Source organism: Protopterus annectens, chromosome 5.part0 (genome assembly GCF_019279795.1).
Source record: "Protopterus annectens isolate FY-2018-M chromosome 5.part0, PAN1.0, whole genome shotgun sequence".
Classification (NCBI taxonomy): Eukaryota; Metazoa; Chordata; order Ceratodontiformes; family Protopteridae; genus Protopterus; species Protopterus annectens.
In genome coordinates this window covers 1,137,743,613-1,137,760,868 of record NC_056735.1, presented here as the reverse complement: position 1 = coordinate 1,137,760,868, position 17,256 = coordinate 1,137,743,613, and the positions used below count along the sequence as shown (strand labels likewise).

Here is a 17,256-nt window from a genome sequence, read left to right as displayed (position 1 = left end):
GAGTCGGCCGACCGGCACTTACGAACTGCTTCTGCTTCGGGCACCGCACAGCAAGAAAGACTGATGTAATGGCATCGGATGCATGTTTAATACCCGTGACGACCTGACGTCATGAAAGAAGGGACAGCAACCGACGCAGGACCCAAGACTTTGTTAATCAGGCTGACTGAGGGCAACCTGCCAGCAGATTACCCAAATGTAATGACTGCAACAGTGAAACACAAAGAAAATCTGCTTGAGCAGTGGGTGAGAGAAGAGGGGAGGCTCTGTGCTATAATGAGCTGAAATGGCTGAGGCATGAATTTTGATGGAGGAAAAGGACAAGCCCTTATGAAGCATCTCAATCAATTATTGTAGAATCTGAGGTAAACTGGGCACTGCTGCGTTCATTCCTTGAGATTGGTTCCAGGCACAAAATCTTTTCCATTTTGCAGCATAAGATTTTCTAGTACTAGGCCTCCTTGCCTCTAAAATGATATCCATCACTGATTGACTGAGGGATGGTAAAGGAGAGATTAGGTAATAAGCCAGGCTGATAGGTTCAGGGTTTGCAGCTGAGGGTGCAGAATCTGGTTCTCCTGCTGAGACAACAGGGAAGGAGTCTGAGGCAGGTGCCATGGAGCCAAGCGTGACACACTGTGCAACAGTGGGTACCAGTGTTGGCGAGGCCAGTCTGGTGCAATTAAAATCGTCCTTGGCTTGTTCTGTTTGATCTTTAGTAGCACCTTGGAGAGCAGAGGCAGAGGAGGAAAGGCATAAACTGATAGGCTTTTCCAGCTGAAGGACAGAGCATCCACTTTCCAAGCTAGCTTGTGGGGAATCCTTGTGCAAAGTTTGTCCAGTTGATGGTTCTAGGGGGAGGCAAACAGGTCTATAATGGGCTCCCCCCATTTACTTGTCAACATGTTGAAAATCCTTGGTTCCAGTTACCACTCGTGTGGGTCCATGAGGTTTCTGCTTAGTCCGTCTGTCAGTGTGTTTAGTTTTCCTGGCAGCAACTTGAGCTTGTAGATTCACTTGGTAGCTCAAGGCTGTGTTCCACAATGCCATGGTTAAGTCTGCAGAGAGGGTAAGAATGTGTACCCCCCTGCTTGTTTATGTACCACATGTCAGTGGTGTTGTCCGTCTTTACCATTAGTTGTCCTGGCAGAATGTCGTCCTTGAAGGCTGTCAGAGCATTCTGTACAGCTAACATTTCCTTTTGCTTTATGTGCAGGTGCATTTGACTTGGGTTCCATTTGCCCTGAATGCACTTCCCTGCCAGGCGAGCCCCCATGCATAGTCTGATGCATCTGTTGTTAAGATTTAGGTGGTAGGGGGTAATGTGAATGGTAGTCCCCTGTTTTGGTGGCAGGCCTCTGCCCACCAAAGGAACTCCAGGCGTAGGTAAGGTATGATAGGAATCCTTGCTTCTAGATCCTGTGAATGTTGACACCATAGGCTTTTGAGATACCATTGTAGTTTCCTCATATGCAGCCTTGCATATGGAATTAGAAGAATGCAGGAGGCCATAAACCCCAAGGCTTGCAATATTTGCCTTGCAGATAGCTGGGTTTTTGTGGCCACTTGTTTGAAGTAGGCTGTCAAATTAATTTGTTTCTCTGGCATGAGGAAAGCCATCTGGGAAGTTGTATTCAAGCTTGCTCCCAGGAATATAATTTGTTGACAGGGTACCAGGTGTGATTTCTTTTTGTTTATGGTGAACCCCAGACAAGTCAGTACCCCTTGAACAAAGGCCAGATGATTCAAAAGTATGTCTCGGCTTTCTGTCTGAATTAGACACTCGTCCAGGTATGGGTATATTTAAATATTTCTTTGCCTGCAAAATGCAATAACTGGAGCTAGGCACTTTGTAAATACCCTGGGAGCAGTAGATAAGCCAAAGGGCTTTGCAGAGAACCGATAGTGCATGTAACCTGCTTTGAAGCGTAGGTATCTTCTGCAAGACTCCCTGATAGGGATGTGCAGGTATGTTTCTTTTAAGTCTAGTGTTGCCAACCATGCATCTTTGCCTAGCAAAGGAAGCAGCTGGTGAAGAGTCAGCATTTTGAATTTTGGAATCACCAGAAAGGTGTTTAGAGTAGAAAGGTCCAAGACAGGACGCCATGTATTGCCTTTTCTGGGTACCAGGAAAATTCTCAAATAGAAACCTTGTCCCTTTTCCTCTTCTGGTACCAACTGAATAGCCCCCATGTTTAAGAGAGAGAGTACTTGATTTTGGGCCACTGCCCACTGATTTGGGGGTAGATCTGGCCACCCGCTTAGTGTTGGTAACGTGTGGAAGTGAAATCTGCATCCTTGGGACACTATTTAAAACCCATCTGTCCTGGGTAATGAGTTCCCAGCTTTTGGCCTGCACACCAATCTTTCCACTTAAAAAAACATTCAGTTGGGAAGTGCTTTGAAGATTGTGTCTTACTACTCCCAGATTTGGGTGCGGAAACCCCCCACTGCTTAGTCTTGTGTGTCCCTTGGGACTGAAACCTGGGGTTTCTGCTGTGTCTGGGTTTGGCTTGAGAAGACCTGGAAGAGGCTGGAAAGGACCAATTTTTACAGGGCCAGTGCCTATTAAATCTAGGAGGCTGAACTTGTAAGTTTGCATAGATTTAGCTTTATCTGCCATCTTTTTAAGAACTTCCTCAGCCTTGTTACCAAACAGGCAGTTCTAATTTAAGGGAGCATCCAACAATTTAGCTTTAACATGATCAGGCAAAGATTGCTCCTTAAACCAAGCATGCCTTCTGAGCACAGTCCCAATAACAGCAGCCTTGCAAGAGGCCTCTAATGAATCAAATACACGTTGCAAAGTATGTTTTCCAACCAGTTCAGCAGAATGCATTAAATCCTGTAATTCTTTATTTTCAGCACAGTCAGGAATCAACATAATTTTCTGTTTAAAGAATCCAATAATATGTTGTTGATACTTTAACATATGAAACTGGCAAATGGCCAAGGTTGTAGAAGTGTAAACCTTCTTACCCCATCTATCCAGCGTCCTGGAGTCTCTATCAGAGGGGGTAGGATTTTTAGCAGTAGAAGCCTTAATGTCCTTTGGTCCATGTGAAATAGTCTCTGGATCTGCAATAGGATTTTCAAAAAGGAACTTGCGTGAATCAGGAACCCTGTAATATCTGTCAGGTTTTACTGGGAGCAGGAGGCAAAGAATCAGGGGCCAAACTAGATTGTGAAAAGGCATCAACAATGTCTAGTACAGGAGGTATAGCTAAAGGCCTATGCTGAGGCAGGAGTAAGAAGTCCTTAAGCCTCTTTTTTTGAATCAGATAAATCCTGGCTTTCCCAGTGGAAATGCTCCCTTAGAGTATGTAAGGTCTCACCAAAAGAAAAATCCTCTGGAGGGGAAGCAGAGGGAATAGAGTCCATCAGAATCCTCATAAGTAGATAAGGGTAAATCTAGATCATCAGAAGAATCAGAAAAATCAGAATCCTGGTCAGAAGATTCATAAACAACTTCAGTCCTAGGTCTCTTAGAAGGGGGAGGTTGGCTTCCCCTGATTAGAGTTATAAGATCTTCAGCCATTCTTATCATTTGTTTTTTAGGCACAGAGGCCTGAGCATGCAGCCTGGGCAGCAGTTTCTTAGGCATGGTTCGAGATTTTGGCCTAAATGGTTTAATATGCAAGTCCGTAGGCCTGAATACACCCTCAGAAGCCGGTGCCTGCACAGTGGCTCCGGACACATCCAAGGTAGAGACATCCGCAGGTTCCACAGTTGAAGCATCTTGCGGCATACCGAACTCCAAATGGGTCTCAGTAGAGGCCTGCGAGTCAGAAGTAGCAGGTATCAGGGGCTGTGAAAGGGCCTCACTGAGTACCAGCGAACTGGTGACTGGCTTAGGAGAAGAGTCGTCTGCAGCTTTGGACCTCGGCGGCCTGTCTCTGTCTTTATCTTTGCATTTTTTCGGAACCCCGGTAGTCAGATGGCTAACAGACTATTAAACCGAGAACCGAAATATTTAGAGGCGAAAATATACGACGGATAGTGTGCTGATTAAATCTTTGTGAGGTATTTGCTTTCCACAAGTAATGCAACTATTAACTTTTACTGACATCGGAAGGGAGCAAGAAAAAGTTTCCCCAACGGGGTACTTAGCTTTAGTTGAAGATTTCGGTTCTGAAACTCGAAAACGAAAATTTCAGAAGTCAGCCAACCGGCACCTGCGAACTGCTTCTGCTTCAGGCATCGCACGGCAAGAAAGACTGATGTAATGGCATCGGCTGCATGTTTTATACCCTTGATGACCTGACATCATGGAAGAAGGGACAGCAACCGAAGCAGGACCCAAGACTTTGTTAATCAGGCTGACTGAGGGCTACTGCAAGCAGATAACCCAAATGCAATGACTGCAACAGTGAAACACGAAGAACATCTGCTGAACCAAAGGCAGCTCTGTTTCTGAAGATTAGGTCGAATTTGTAACGAGTAACAAAAGTATAAACATTGGATTATGTGGCTGCTGCACAAATATCGTCAGTATACATTTTTGACCAAAATGAAGATGAGTGGCCATGGATCTAGATGAGTGCACTTTAGGCAGTCTTGGTAGAGAAATGCCTTATTTAGAATAGATCCAAGAAATGCAATTAGTTATCCATTTAGCCAATGTAATTTTAGATAATTAATAACCCAGCCAACTTTTTGTGAAGGAGACAAACAGCTGGTCTGATTTTCTGATTTCTTTAGTTCTGTGCAAATAGAAATGTAATTGCCTGTGTACATCTAGAAGATGTAGCATGCATTCTCCTTTGTTTGATAAATTTGAAAGAGGACTGGTAAATGAAAGGATTGGTTAATGTTAGATTCAGAAGCCAGTTTAGGTAAAAAGGAAGGATTAGTTCATAAAGTAACCCTGTTTTTATGGAAAATAATGTACAGAATCTTTGATGAAAGAGCCTGGAGTTCAGAAATCCTTTTGGCAGAAGTGATAGCTACTAAAAATCTGTTTTCCATGGTATATACTTTAAATCATTTTTTGCTGAAGGTTCAAAAGTTTTTGGAGTCGGACCTTGTAGTACCACAGTCAAGTCCCAGGGAGCTGAAGGATCTTTTACTTGGGGGGGTCTAATGAAGAGAGTGCTTTTCAAGAAAGCTGCCAACTGTAGTTTAATTGAAGAAAAAAACTAGCTGCTCCTTTGAAAAGAGCAGCCAGAAATTCAAGAATAGCAGAGACAGGAGCAGTAAAAGAGTCAACGTTGTTTCTTAATGCCCATAGGGAAAATCCTTTTGATTTTCTCTCATAAACCTTTTTGGTGAAATGTTTCTTGCAAGGATAATAAAATGGTACATACTGGGAAAGAAAGCTTGGGCTATTATTAGAACTGGAGAAGCCATGCACAGTTAGCTTGAAGGCTCAGAAAATGGGATGACTCATCTCTGAGGGGTGAGAGAGAAGATCTGGAGTTGGGTCCAGTATCCAGAGAGAATAAAAAAGATAAGACCAAATGAAGGGGAACCACACTTGGCAAGACCAAAAAGGGGTAATAGGATGACTGAGCTCTTCAACCAAATTGCCTTCTGCAGAAATTTGGGGATCAAGGAAAGTGGGGGGATAAGCATAAAGGAGACCAGATGGCCAAATGTGTATCAAAGCATCACTCGGTGACGCTCCCTGAGGGGGGACCAAGACAAAATACCTGCTGCACTTGTTGTAGGGTGATGCAAAGATGTCACAGCAAGTGTGGCCCAAGGATGGAAAATTTCCTCTACCATTGACTGTTTGAAAGACCACTCATGAGGCATCAGAATGGACCTGCTGAGTTTGTCTGCTAGTATGTTGGATTTCTCCAGAATGTGCACTGTAACTAGAAAGCGGTTGCTGGAGACCATTCACTGCAGCACTCTTAGCCTCCCAGCAGAGAAGGTCAGACTGGGATCCCCCTGGTTTGCTGATGTACCAGACTACTGACATACTGTCACTCTGAACTGCAATAGCCCTAGAGGAAGTACATCTTGAAATTCCTGCAACGCTTAAAGGACTGCTCTCATCTCGAGAATATTTATATGTGAATTGGTCTCTTGGGGGAACTAAATGCCTTGGATTGTTCTTCCCAGGTAATGCCCCCTACCCCAAATGGGAGGTGCCTGTAGCCACTGTGGCCACTGGGAGCAGAAAAACAAAGGGCCAGCCTAGGTAAAAGTCTTCTGACTGGATCTACCAGTAAATATGGTGTTTGCATATTGGTGTAAGCTTGACTGGAAAAGATAAAGGTTGTTGAAGAATAGACCACTGAACAGTTGGAGTCCACTGAAGGACACGCATAAAGTAGATAAAGTAGAGTGCTAAAGGAAGCAGGACTACTGTTGCTGCCATAAACCCTAAAGCTTGGAGAATTAGTCTGGCTGGAGGAGAATTAAGAGACAGACACACACAGATCTCAGATTCATTAAATTCTATGTAATGAATAGGCAAACAGGCAATTTGTGTTGTCGTGTTCAGATGTGCACCAATAAACTCCAGGTTCTGTATTGGTCAGATTCGATTTGGCATCCAAGACATACATGGGCCAAAACCAAAAGCCTTCAGAAAAACTGACTCCTTTGGAAAAGGATTATCAGAAGACCAACCACCTTTTTGTTTAAAGATCTCTAATATGTCTCCAAAGGAGCAGTCATCAGGTGGTGATCTGGGGGACCCTTCTCCTTCCTTGAAATCAGTATCTTCAGTGAGAGGTTCCAGTGGGAAATCTATGTGCCTCCGCTTGCATATTCTTTTTCAATGGACCTCCCGCTGGGTGGGGGGGATGTTCACAGGAGGTGTCAGAAGAGAGGGGGTGTTCCTCCATGGGAAACGGCTGGAAGCTAGATGGAACTGTCCCTGTGGAATATGTCTGATGGACTTGGAGCTTGGAAGTGAGGAAGGAACAGGGGAAGCATTCAAGGGGAGAGAGACTGGATCTCTAGAACGAGAAAAAGCCCTTTCCGCAACTTTGAAGGCAGATAGACCTGGAGAAGCAATGATCATCTGCACCAGAGCTGACTGTTCCAGTGCTGGTAGATCACGACTCCAACACAATCTATGCCTGGAGGAGGAAATCAGACCCGACCTGTCCAGCATCAAGGCTCCAAGGGGCAGGAATGGATCTGACACCAATGGAGTAAATCCCAGCCCCACGGATACAACAATGATGCTTCCGCTCTGGGACCCATTCCCATCCAAAGGCATAGGCGCAGAACTGGTCAAGGATGCTGTCAGAGTCGATGAAGTAATTCCCTTCAGATCCAACTCCGGAACTCCCGGAGCGGTCAGATCCTGGCACTCTGAAACCGAAGGATGGATTGGAGGAAAAAATAAGACTGTGTGAGCAGTGGCCTGAAGACTCATGGATCCAGTAGGGGATAGAGCCAAGATAACCCCCATCTGGATGTGAGCTCTGAGGAACTTTTGCATCATCCTATCCATTTCCACTTCAAATAGACTCCTGGAAGACCTGCTGGATGATGTGGTTGACTGAGGTCTAGAGTGCTTTTTTGGGAGTCTGCATGAAAGCGGAATGGAGCCTAGGGCAGATCAGATCCAAGACAGTCCATGAAACAGGCTTAGAATCAGAGGGTTTGGAATCCATAATCCGAGTTGTAGGACTTGTTGATATGATAAATGGATCCAATGGCTTAGGATTCAAAGGTTTAGGATCTTAAGTGTGCATTTTCAAGGAGCTGGTTCCAAAGAAGTCCAGGGAGAGACTTCAAAGGTGAATGCTTCCAACATAGCATTAGAGGTCTTATTTGGGGTTTGAGCCCCTGAAGAAGATATAGATGAGGGAAGAAGTAAACCCTTAAGAATAAACGTATTCCACCTGTCAGCTAAGGCTCTTGAATTGAAAGCTGCACATATTGACCAGTTTGTATTTAAAAGAGCTGCTCCTAAGCAATAGATGCACTTTTTCTCGGTACCCAAGTTAGGGATTTTGTGCCAACAAGAAATGCATTTTAGTGTAAATGAAAAAAAAAAAACAGAACAGGATTTTTTTATTTTTATTTTTTTTTTAGAAAATTGCCAACAATGGTAACTAAGAATAAGCTGTTAAAGGGGTAGGAGGGATAGAAAAAAGCACAGGAAAGACAAATTACCAGCAATGGTAATTTAAAAAAATACTATAAAAATAAAACAGAGACTCCTGATGCAGAAAAAAAAGAAAACTAAGAGGAAGGATTATAATATAGAGAAAAAGGGAAATCTAAATAAAAGAGTTAAAATTTTCTACTTACAAAAAACTTGAAAAATTATAAACAACGCTGCAAGAGAAGAACGTCTGAGTGAGATGGTGGCAAATAAGATCTGAGGTACTAGGGATGTACTAAGGGATTATGGGTAGAGGGAGGAGCTCGAGAGTTGGATTCAAATTCTGAAGTATGCGGCCGAGTCAGAACCAAGGATCAAATCTGTAACCCGTTCATTGAGGAAGAATGAAAAGGACATCAGCTCTCTTTGTATGTTAGCTTTTTTGATAAGGATATAATAAATTAATAAAATATTTTCTATTACCTTTACACCAAGAAATTAACAATACACACTATCTATAATATGATAAGGTTAATAGTTTTTACACTGTATTACTTACTGCACATAACTTTTACATTATTACACTCTCTAAAACTGTGTTAAAAAGTAGCCAAACTTACAAACTGTATATAAACATTCCCAACTGACAAAAACATATTAATACTGCAGGAACTAAACAAAAAATAAATAAAAACACAACTAAGTCCTTGCTGATCATACCTGGAGCTTATGATGTACTGATAATAGTTCAGCATATATTTGATTGATCTCAGTATACACAAAGCTGTGATCCTCATATTTTGGTTGGTTTACAGTCCTTTTTGCTGAAGCAGCAGTTGAATGCATATAATCAGATGAAGCAGTGGTTGTTGCATTGAGGTTCGAAGGCAAAGTGACATCTTTAAAATGAGGAAAGCATGTCAGTGTGAAAAAGAACTGTCTCATGAAAAGAAAGTACCAAACAATAACAGGTGTTATGTTTTTCAGCATTTTTCAAAATTGCATTCCACTGAATTAAAAAAGATGTACTACAACTGCAAAGTTGTCTACATAACTTTCTAGCTGTAGACATATATAACCCTGTTTTCTGTCTAAGATAACTTTTCCATTTCTGGTGCCCCTCTCTCCTGATGTGGCTCCTCCTCATATCATCTCTTTCAGGACATTCACTAGCCTCATCTCTGCAGAACTGAATCTTATGTATTATGAAGCACCAGCATAAATCAGTGCTGTTGTCCATTCATTTCTTGCCTTTCTGTGACAAAAACACTGTTTACTTGTAAAAGAAGCTTTTCCACAGACCTACAGCTCTGAAATCTGACATAAGAACTCTTAGCATTGCATAAAAGCTTATTACTCTAGACTCCCTACTGTATAGTACCATAAAATAATTTGTGCCTTAACAACAGCTAAAAAGAAACTGGAGTGAGTTGCAAATCACCACATATTTTATAATGCCCTCTGAAATAAAGCATGACCAATTTTAGATTGAACCACTATGCAAATTTAACAACTAACTTCAGAAAAACAATCATTCAGGCTGTGGTTTCCATCGCTCTCTCTCTGTTACCTGCTGTTTCATGCAATTCCTTCATCTTTTGTTATTCATGAACATGACTCTCAGATTCATGAATAAACTAACATAAGGCACTGTACTTCCTCTGAGTCATCAGATGAATGTTTGATATGATTTGCGTTCAAGATAAACCAGCTTAACGTCACTCTCCTCTTTTGAGGGTAGTACTCAACCTCTAGAAACACAGTGTAACACACCTCTCAAAAATAACTGAAGTTTCAGACAACCACACAAGTCAAATCCTTTTCATTGTAACATGGAAGATGTAGAATTCAGAGAAGGCTTTGCGAAATGCTTTATTGATTCATATGGTGTGACATGCTTGTAAGCTGCAAGACATTAGTACTATGATGCTCACCAATTAAAATTCTTTCATAAACCAATGAATAATTCTAGAAAATTAGAACTCACACAAATAATGTCTGCCATGCTTACACTACCATAGAAGTATTTGTCTGCCTGAAGCTGAAGTTTTGATTCTATGTACACCATACCCTCAATTATCTACGGACATTCAGCATGGCACTTTTAAACACACAATTTTGGAAACCGCAGTATGCATTAAGTATAAGCAACCAACATGAGAATGCTTTGTTCACTATTACGTGTTAAAATGCCAATATCTGTTAGTGACAATATTAAATGTCATAAGATGCTAGCACTCTTGTGTAGAGGAATAAAGCTCTGATTATGGCCAGGCAACCTAAGTTTGACTAGCAGCTCAGGTGTCTGAAGCACTGGCAGGGGAGCATGGGCATTCCCACCTAAGTGGGAGGATGCATTTATCCAGAAGCACACAATGTGATACACTTTCCCTGGAAGAGACTGGGGAAACTACCAAAGAGTTCTTCCACGAATAGGTTGGGTGGCTTACTGACACTAGCCCTTTGCGGAAGTGAGGGGTGTTTCAGTGCAGATCATCCCCTGCATGTCCCACTCAGGAGCACTGCTGGGCATGTGCAAGGGATAGATAGATAGCAATATGACATATCCCAAGATGCTGCATTTGCTTCACTGGCCCTAACCCATAGCAGAGAAAGTCCAGGGTGGAAAAAGGTGAGGTAATTAGAGCCAAAAAATGAGGAGATGCATTAGGGTCAGCTGATCGGTTAGCTGTGTATAGGAAAAAATTAAATAAAAAAGTTATGTACTCACCATAGCATTCCATCTTTGTTGCCCATTTTCATTCTTCCTCAACAGTTGGGTTTGAGCTCCAATTCTCAGATCTGACTTGGCCTCTTTTTCCAGACCGTAGAATGCTTGAACTCTCAAGCTCCTCCCTTTACCCATAATGCCCCACCAACCAAATATACCTCAGATTGAGTTTGCTGCCTATATGGTAGACAGAGCATTGTACATCCGCGGTGGTGCAGCGGTAGCATTGTTGCCTCACAGCAAGAGGTTCTCCCGTTCGATTCTCGGCTGGAGTGCGGGGAGTGCCCTCTGTGTGGAGACTGCATGTCCTCCCCGCAGTTGGGTGGGTGTTCAAAAGACATGCATAAATGGGCATGCCTTCTTTGAAGGTTGGACATCGAGCTGGCACCTCGGTGTTTGTGAAAATCTACTGCCAATCATTAGCGGACCGGAGTTCCGCTGTGGCGACCCCTAACTGGGAAAAGCCAAAAGACAAACAACAGCAGCAATGGTAGACAGAGAATTGAAAAGTTAGAAAGGAATGGAAGCTGGAGCTCAAACAAGGAACAGAGGTTCCATCAAACCTCTGATCTCTACAGAAGTAGGAGAAGGAGGGAAGTAGGTGGGTTTGAAGTTGAGGAAGAATGAAAATGGACAACACAGATAGAATGTTATGGTGACTTTTTACATGATGCTGTCATTTCCATTTATTTTTCAATAGTTGGGACAGAGTCCCCAGCTACTTAAATCCCAGAGGACACCAAGGAAGGATATTACAGAGCACTGCCAAGCAAAAGGCTGCTCTTCCCCTACCCCTAGAGACCAGATCCAATTTGTAATGGGCAATAAAGGTATGAGGATTAGCCCAAGTAGCAGCTGCGCAAATATCTAATGAAGTTCTAGACAAAAAGGCTAACAAAGTTACCACAGACCTCATGGAATGGGCTCTTGGAGGTTTTGGTAAAGGCAAACCCATTTTCTAATAAACAAGGGTAATACAATCAGTTAGCCATTTGGCCAAGGTCACTTTAGATACCAGCTTGAATAGTTTTGAATCAGAAAAGGAACCAATTGTGCAAATTTTCTTAAATCTGTGGTTCTGTGACAGTAAAAACGTTACTGTCTGTAGACATCCAAAAGATGTAACATATATTCTCCTTTGTTTGAAAAGTTAGAAAAGAAGACTAGAAGATTGGTTACCTAATTAACAGTAGATTCCACCACCACCATTGGCAAAAAGGAAGGATTCATCTGTAAGTAAACTCTATCCTTGTGAAAAATTAAATAAGGGTGTTTAGAAGACAATGCTTGAAGTTCAAACACTCTTCTCTCAGAAGTGATAGCAACTAAGAAAACAGTTTTCCGGGTTAAAAACTTCAGATAAGACTTAGCCAAGGGTTCAAAGGGAGGTTGAGACATGGCTTGAAGAATATGAAGTTATGTACTCACCATAACGTTCCATGTTTGTTGTCCATGATCTCGGCTTCTTTCTTGCTGGTTGCATTCAGAAGAGAGCATTGGTCCGACTCGGCCTATTACTAGAGCTCGAGAGTTTCCACTGGCTCAAAGCTATATCCTATCCCATTGATGCCTAGGGAAGATAACACAGATCTTGTTTGCAGATTACTAACAAATTAGAGACCATGTAGTAAAAACCAAGGTAACAACTCTGAGCCTATGACTCATGAGGCCAGAAGGGAAGCAGAGAACATTTTACACCAATAAAAGCTTCCTCTTGATCCTCCAGGAGCGAAGGTTGGGGGAAGGAGTATGGGACGCAAGAATGAAGGCGAGCACATGGTTAACAAAAATGGAACTTTATGGTGAGTACATAACTTCTTAATGTTGTCCTATCTCGCCTTCATTCTTGCTGGTTGGGACAGCATCCCCAATACCTTTTTTCTCAAGTGGCTCATGGGAATAAGCTCTTCAGAACAGTGGAACCAAAGAAAGCCCTGTTCTGAGAGGCCACATCTACTTTGTAATGAGTGATGAAGGTATGAGGACTGACCCAAGTGGCTGTCGCACAAATTGAGTCCATAGGTAACCTGACCTGAAAGGCGGTCAAAGTTGACAAAACTCTTGTCGAGTGGCCCCTAATCCTTCCTGGCAATTGTTTATGTTGAGAATTATATTCATAGCTAATAGTATCAGCAAGCCATTTTGATAAGGTAACTCTAGAAACTGGCACACCTTTTCTGTTATCTGAGAAGGAGACGAACAGCTGGTCAGATTTTTTAAACTCCTTTGTTCTATGCAAGTAGAACCATAACTGTCTGTGGACGTCCAATTGGTGTAGTTTATATTCTGCCCTGTTGCCATAGTTTGGAAAGAAGACAGGCAAGGTCAATGGACTGGTTCAAACTGGTCTCAGAACATACTTTGGAAAGGAATGACGTATTCATTCTAAGAGAAACTCTGCCTTTGTAAAAAAACTACATAGGGAGGGTGTATGGACAGAGCTTGGAGCTCTGAAACCCTCCTAGCTGAAATAATGGCTGCTAAAAAGACAGTTTTCCAGGCCAGAAATTTTAGTTCGCAAGAGTAGGCTTGTTCGTAAGATGGTAAAATCAGAGTAGTCCGCACCAAATTGAAGTTCCAAGGAGGTGGTGGTTCTCTTATAGGGGCCTTAGTAGAAAAGTACCTCTCAGGAAGGCTTTGCACAATCTGTGAGACATTATTCTTTATCCCATGTCTTCTATGTGGTAGTTAGATATGGTGGCTAAGTGTACTCGTATGGTGGCTGCTGCAGCACCTTCATTGAAAATCTCTGGTAAGAAATTAAAAATTTTACTTACAGAGGCTGTAAAGGGGTCTATGTGATTCTTGGAACTCCAACAAGAAAACCTTTTCCATTTGCTAGCAGACAGTTTCCTAGTTGTTGTCTTATGAGAAGAGACCAGAATGTGATGCACTGCAAAGGATATGTCTGGAAGCCTGGATAAGACTGGAAGTGGAGCAGCCAAGCTGTCAGCTTGAGGGTTTGGATAGAAGGATGGAGCTTACCTGACTGATAAGTCAGAAGATCTGCACTGGGTCCAGAATTCAAGGCTCCTCTCAGAGATGGGGCCATAGGAAGGGGAACCAGATTTGATGAGGCCAGTATGGAGCAATGAGAATTAACCTGCAGCTCAACGATTTGGCTTACTGTAGAACTTTGGGAATTTGAGGAAACGAAAGAAAGGCATAAAGAAGTCCCGGGGGCCAATCATGAACAAGTGCATCCCTTGGTGACTGCCCCAGAGGGGGATTAGGGCAAGGTAGCTGCTGCATTTGGTGTTCATGGACATGACAAAGAGGTTACAGCAAGCCTGGCCCCACTTGTGAAAATTTTGGTTCACAATTTCCTGTTTCAGGGACCACTCATGAGGCATCAAAATTGCTCTGCTTAATTTGTCCACGTTGGATTTCCCCAGAATGTGCATTGCAATCAGAAATCGTTGAGAAGATATTGCCCATTGCCATTCTCTCTGAGCCTCTCGACACAGGGGGTAGAATCTGGTTCTGCCTTGTTTGTTGATGTACAACACCACCGACATATTGTCTGAATGTACTGCAATCATACCTGGTGGAAGAGAGTTCTGGAATGCCTGCAACGCCAGAAGCACCGCTTTCATCTCCAGGACATTCATGTGCAGATGGTACTCGTGTTCCTGCCAAATTCCTTGGACGGTCTTTCCCAGATAATGCCCGCTACACCCTATGTAGGAAGCGTCCGTGGTCACTGTAGCTACTGGTTGGGGGAGAGTGAATGGCCTGCCTAGAGTCACCTGTATGGATTGAAGCCACCAGGGTAGATCCTTCTTGCAGGTGTCTGTGATGAAGATCTTGTGGGACATGGGCAACTCCTGCATGGACCACTGAGTAAAGAGTAGCCACTGTAGGACTCTCATATGTAGAAGTGCCAGAGGAACTAGTGTTATAGCTGCCACCATAGTGCCAAAGAGTTTCAGAACAAACTTTGCCTGTACTTATTTCTTCAAGAGCAAGATGGACACTTGACGCAATGTCTGTACCCTGTCGTGAGGCAATTTTGCTACCATGTCTTTTGTATTTAAGTCTGCTCCTATGTATGTAATATGCTGTGATGGTAACAAGGCAGATTTTTCGAAATTTATTGTAATACCCAGTTCCGAGCATAGATGGATGGTGGTGTCTCTTGCCTTGGTTAGCAGATGCTCGGTGGTGGCGGTCAGAAGCCAGTCGTTTAAGTATAGAAACACCTGAAATCCTAGACGCCTCAGGTGAGCCGTGACTACTGCCATGCATTTGGTAAACACTCTGAGAGCTGTAGTGAGACCAAAGGGCAGAGCTCTGAATTGCTAATGGCTGGCTCCCAGCCGGAAGCTCAGATATCTTCTGGATTGCCTGTCCATTTTTATATAGTAGCACGCATCTTGAAGATAGACTGAGCACATCCATCTTGTCCCAGAAAAGGAAGTATAGACTGCAGTGTCACCATCCGGAACTTTGCTTTTTTGACTGATTTGTTCAGCCTGCTGAGATCCGAGATGGGTCTCCAGTCCCCTGTTTTCTTTGGAACTAAAAAGAACCTTGAGTCAGTTCTGGATCTGATTTGGTCTGTGGGGACTTCTTGGATGACTCTTTCTTAGCAACCTTTGTATCTCTAGGGTTGCTTGATCCCTTTGACAGGGTGGAATGTCTGGGACTGATCTTCTTTGTTTGTGGAGGTGGGGTGGAAAAGGGCATGTTGTATCCTCTGGAAATTATCGACTGTACCCATTTGTCTTGAGTGATGTCCAGCCATGCTTTTGGGTACAGTGACAGCCTGCCCCCGCCTGCCTCCAGAGGTAGGCAGGCAGGCCTCCTTTCAGGATCGCTGGAAGGGTCTGTCAGAGAACGCATCTCTGCTGCCCTGATTTTGCAGACCCCCACTGCCATGAGGTCGGCATCTTGCATTATTATTTCCCCCACTGCCCCCGGGGGGAAACGTCACCACGTGGGTCCGGCGAAGCTCTTTGGTATTTACGGAACCACATCTTTCCGCTCAGAGTTTTGCCTTCTTGCTCGCACCTGGTCAGAGTTTCTTTCACTTTTGGGCCGAACAAGGATGAGCCTTCAAAAAGGGCTTTTATGAAGGAAGACCTGAAGGGTTCAGCAAACTCGCAAAGGTGCATCCAGGAATGTCTCCTCAAAGCTATTCCTGTGCCTGCTGCCCTACTCGCTCTATCTGCTGCATATGAGATGAGCCTCATGGAGGAGTTGATTACAGAACTTAAGGTAGCGAACTAAGAGGTCACCTTATCTGACACCCCCAAAGCTGCAGAACCTTGTTGGGTATCTCCTAGCATTTTCAGGAGATCCCTTTGGAGTCTGGTAAAATGGGTTAAATAGCTCAATGACCTGAGTGTAATGGTTGCTGACGAGAACGTATGCTTCCCATATCTGTCCGTTGTTCAGGATTCCTTATTCGGTGGATGGATAGATGAAGACGTCTCAGCTAACTCCTTTTTGGTGGCTGCCGCCACCACCACCACCATAGCATCTACAGGGAAACCTTTGGTTAAAAACTCCTTATCTAAAGGGGCAGTTATGAATTTGTTGGGCATCCTCGGAACAGGTTTCACAGATTCTGGAGAGCCCAACGCCTTTCAACTGACCACGGAGCTGGTCGAAAGGTGGACACACCCAAGAGGTGGAGAGTCGAGATCCAAATGCCTCCGGGTATATGGACTCGTCCTCAGAAGGGGTAAGGGACTTCCAGCCACCTCTCTGTTTGAGAATCTCTAGGATGTCTGACAAGAAAACATCCTAAGAGGGTGACCGTGGGGACCCTTCTGAATCCTCTAAGTCCATATCTAAAGTAACAGACTCCTCAGGGGAGTCTAGATGTTTCCTCTTACAAGTTCTCTTCTGAGGGACCTCTCTGGAGGGCTCCTCTGGGGAGGTTTCAGAAGACAGCGACTCACTCAGTGGGACGTCCTGGAGCATTGGTTCTCGACGCCTGGAGGGGAGGGATGGTACAGAGGCAGACACCAGCACTTTTGGGGGAAGAGTGCCTGGATCCAAGGGTGGAGCCGTCAGGGGAGACGGCACACTCCTCATCACCTCGAAGGCACCACGACTGAGGCCTGAGGGAGCCTCAGGTTCCGAAGAACCAGGAGACTTCCTCTGTGCCAAGGAAGTGGGCTCTGAGGCTGATGTAGGTGCTCATCTCACCTGCTCCGAATACCCGAGAGATAAATTCAGATCCAACAAGGGTCCAACCCGACTCTCCTCCCCAGACCCCATGAGGGAGCGTCAGCTCCCAGACCCCTCGATAGAAGATGGTACCAAAGAGGTCGGAGCAGAGTTCGGGGCCAAAAACCCAGGGGTGAGTCTCGGACTTATGGTTCCACCATGAAGACATCCAAGCACTCCGGCTCTGAAACCACTCGGGTCAGAGGAGGAATAGCAGAAGGGGTAGGAGTAGAAGTCAGGTCCAAATCCTTTTGGGCTGGACTCAAAAAGATCTTGGCCAGTACCGGAGTCCGAAGCAACCTCTTGACCACCCGCTCCACGTTGTCCT

The 17,256-nt window shown here is 44.0% G+C and overlaps 1 protein-coding gene across 1 annotated transcript in view; it reads right to left on the bottom strand.

Annotated features, from left to right (window-relative positions):
* Positions 1–17,256, bottom strand: part of CCDC138 (coiled-coil domain containing 138) — a 1,743,291-nt gene that overhangs the window by 1,095,587 nt on the left and 630,448 nt on the right. The window contains exon 5 of the mRNA XM_044070994.1: positions 8,738–8,916. Within this exon, the coding sequence (XP_043926929.1) occupies positions 8,738–8,916 (179 nt within the window). The remainder of the gene's footprint in view (positions 1–8,737; positions 8,917–17,256) is intronic.